Source organism: Salvelinus fontinalis, unplaced genomic scaffold (assembly GCF_029448725.1).
Source record: "Salvelinus fontinalis isolate EN_2023a unplaced genomic scaffold, ASM2944872v1 scaffold_2310, whole genome shotgun sequence".
NCBI classification, from domain to species: Eukaryota; Metazoa; Chordata; class Actinopteri; order Salmoniformes; family Salmonidae; genus Salvelinus; species Salvelinus fontinalis.
The window spans coordinates 5267-7951 of record NW_026602519.1 but is presented as its reverse complement, the minus strand read 5'-3'; the positions used below and the strand labels follow the sequence as shown (position 1 = coordinate 7951).

At 44.3% G+C, this 2685-nt stretch overlaps 1 protein-coding gene across 1 annotated transcript; it reads left to right on the top strand.

The window, feature by feature from the left end:
• Positions 1 to 679: 679 nt before the first annotated feature.
• On the top strand, positions 680 to 2154 carry LOC129850772 (L-rhamnose-binding lectin CSL3-like). Its single transcript, XM_055917015.1, has 5 exons — positions 680 to 716; positions 1426 to 1470; positions 1581 to 1716; positions 1793 to 1900; positions 1972 to 2154. Exons 1-4 carry the CDS (start codon positions 680 to 682, stop codon positions 1896 to 1898), a joined length of 324 nt encoding a protein of 107 aa, XP_055772990.1. The 3' UTR covers positions 1899 to 1900; positions 1972 to 2154.
• Positions 2155 to 2685: the final 531 nt, after the last annotated feature.

The following is a 2685-nucleotide window of genomic DNA, read 5'->3' as shown; positions in this document are numbered from 1 at the left end:
GAAATTGCTGTAGAATGGGCTCTGTTCCACTTAGAGACAAAATTTCAACTCCTATAGAAACTATAGACTGTTTTCTATCCAATAATAATAATAATATGCATATTGTACGATCAAGGATTTTGTGGGAAGCCGTTTCAAAAATTACCAAATTAGCATAGTCTAAACAGCGCCCCCATCCCCAACAGGTTAACGTTATTGGATTAAATGCGGTTTTATGGCCACAACGGTTTTCATGCAGGCATTTGTTTCTCCACGTGTAAACCACCTGTTAACTAACCCTAGCAAGCACATAAAATGTGGTTATGCAAGATCTTTAGTTTACGTAGCCTACAGGGAGGTCAGAGACATTTACATTTTACGTCATTTAGCAGCCGCTCTTATCCAGAGCGACTTACGGTGGTAGTGAGTGCATACAGTTTTTTTTTTATACTAGTCCCCCGTGGGAATCGAACCCACAACCGTGGCGCTGCAAGCGCCATGCTCTACCAACTGAGCTACACGGGACTACAGAGACCTGGCGGTGTGGTACTAAGAAGACAAAGGAACTGATAGTGGACGACAGGAAACGGAGTGCTGAGCCCCTCCCTACCAGGATGCTAAAAGGATTTGGTATCAGCCCTATGATCCTCAAATCTACAGCTGCAACCGAGTATTTTGACTGGCTGCATCACCACTAGGTATGGCGTCTGACAGGAAGGTGCTACAGAGGGTATTGCGTACGGCCCAGTACATCACTGAGGCCGCACTCCCAGCCCTCAGGATCTCGACACCACGTGTGTCTGAAGGCCCTACATATTCATTGACTCAAGCCACTCAAGTCATACTGGCCTCTGATACTCCATAACAGATGGTATGGGTGCACCAAGTCCAGAACCAACAGGACCCTGAATGGCTTCTACTTCCTCCAAGCCATAAAACTGCTGAATGACTACCCTGACCATCTGCATTGACCCTTTTTGCAGTAACCTTTTTGACTTGTCTCATATGCTGCTGCTGCTGTTCCTTGTTATATGTACATATCTCGCTCAATTAGCTAGCAAGAACATGGAAGGGAAGTGTCTCAAGCTAATTTGATGGTTGTGCACACTAAATCTGGTTTACCACTGAATGTTTCAGTGAACGGTAACTAGCTAGCGCAACTCCCACAGATTGATAGGGTCTATAGCTAATCTGACAGATGGCACAGCACAAACTGCATAGAAATACAGATTTGGTGTAGCGGGTTGACCTGTTTCACCAGCTTACCAACTGTTCATAAGTAAGTGAAACTACAAGGTAATGGTGGAAGATGACGCGCATAACTTTAGTTCATGCCAACACGTTTAAAATGCACCTGAAATCAACATTCCCTATTAGTGCCCATCACTAACACTTCACCTGGCTAATGTGTCTTAATTTGTGGTCTAACTCCTGTTGTCCTTGCAGTAAGCAGCATCATATGTGAAGGCTCTGATTCTCAACTACTATGTGGTAAGCTGGTCAACACTACCGTACAGTGTATTCATGTGGAGACGTATGTTAGTCACTAGCCCACACATACAACCAGATTTGGTAATCCTTTTCTTCGTTCTCTTCCTCAGATCGGGGTGAGATCCATATTCAGCGTGCCAACTATGGTCGTCGTCAACACGATGTGTGTTCCATTGGGCGCCCACATAAACAACTCAAAAACACCAACTGCCTCAGCCCATCCACCACAAGCACTGTGGCAGAAAGGTACTTAAACCTTTAGTGTGCATATACCTGTAGGCACTCATTGGCTGTGATGCTAGCCTCTACCTGTTTCACACAGGTGTGACGGAGAGCGCCAGTGTATCGTCAAGGTATCCAACTCCGTGTTCGGTGACCCCTGTGTCGGAACCTATAAGTACTTGGATGTGGCTTACACCTGTTACTGAATGTGAGTGTTTAATATGTTCATGCACACATGACTGGGAACTAGAATGCTGGTACTGATGGTTTGTCTTGCAGGATATCTTCCTGGGGAACCTGAAGATGTACAAGGCTTCTGGGATATCTTCATCAGGTTGTGCTGTTTTCTGCCAAATTAACTTCAATGACCTTGTAAACCTGTGTATTTTGTGTAAACATTTCTTAAACAATTTCTGAACTGTGGTTGTTTGTGTGAATTAAATGAAGCGGCTGAAGAAAAGACTTGTTGCCTCTTGTATGTTTCTAAATGTCACAATTGTTACTGACCATGTGTCCATTATTCTCCTTTCAGCTGACTCGTTGGTACCTGCTGTTAACGTGCCTTTGTCTTGATGTTTGTATTCTGTGCCCACCTTTAGGCAGTTGTAGACAAGGGAAATACTCATTGTGATCAGACTTTCCTGACCACCTCAGGCGGCGTGATCTGGATGGTCAAACTATTTATAAATCAATTGTACCTGCCTCTCAAATTACTGACAGGTAGTACCGTTGACTTATGTCAGCAGGCCTCATGGTCCAAATTTGTATGCGTCACCAGCTAATCTGGTCACAAAGCAGACCTGGATGGGTTAGACATTATTATACAATGTGTGGAACCTACAAACGTGATGGGATCAGGTCGAAGTGTAAATTAAGCTAGAGGCTATTTCTGCTCTTAAACATACTTGCAGGGAAGCTACCCAACTACATCAAATTAGTCATCGAACATCCTCTGATCCAGAGAGACACACAGGTGCAACACCCTGCTCAAAG

Bases quoted from the DNA above. Each gene is read 5' to 3' on its own strand.
- LOC129850772 (XM_055917015.1), top strand. From the start codon at position 680: ATGGCGTCTGACAGGAAGGTGCTACAGAGGGTATTGC. The intron at 1,471-1,580 runs GTAAGCTGGTCA...TCTCTTCCTCAG, and splicing joins TGATTCTCAACTACTATGTG to ATCGGGGTGAGATCCATATT. The intron at 1,717-1,792 runs GTACTTAAACCT...TGTTTCACACAG, and splicing joins ACAAGCACTGTGGCAGAAAG to GTGTGACGGAGAGCGCCAGT.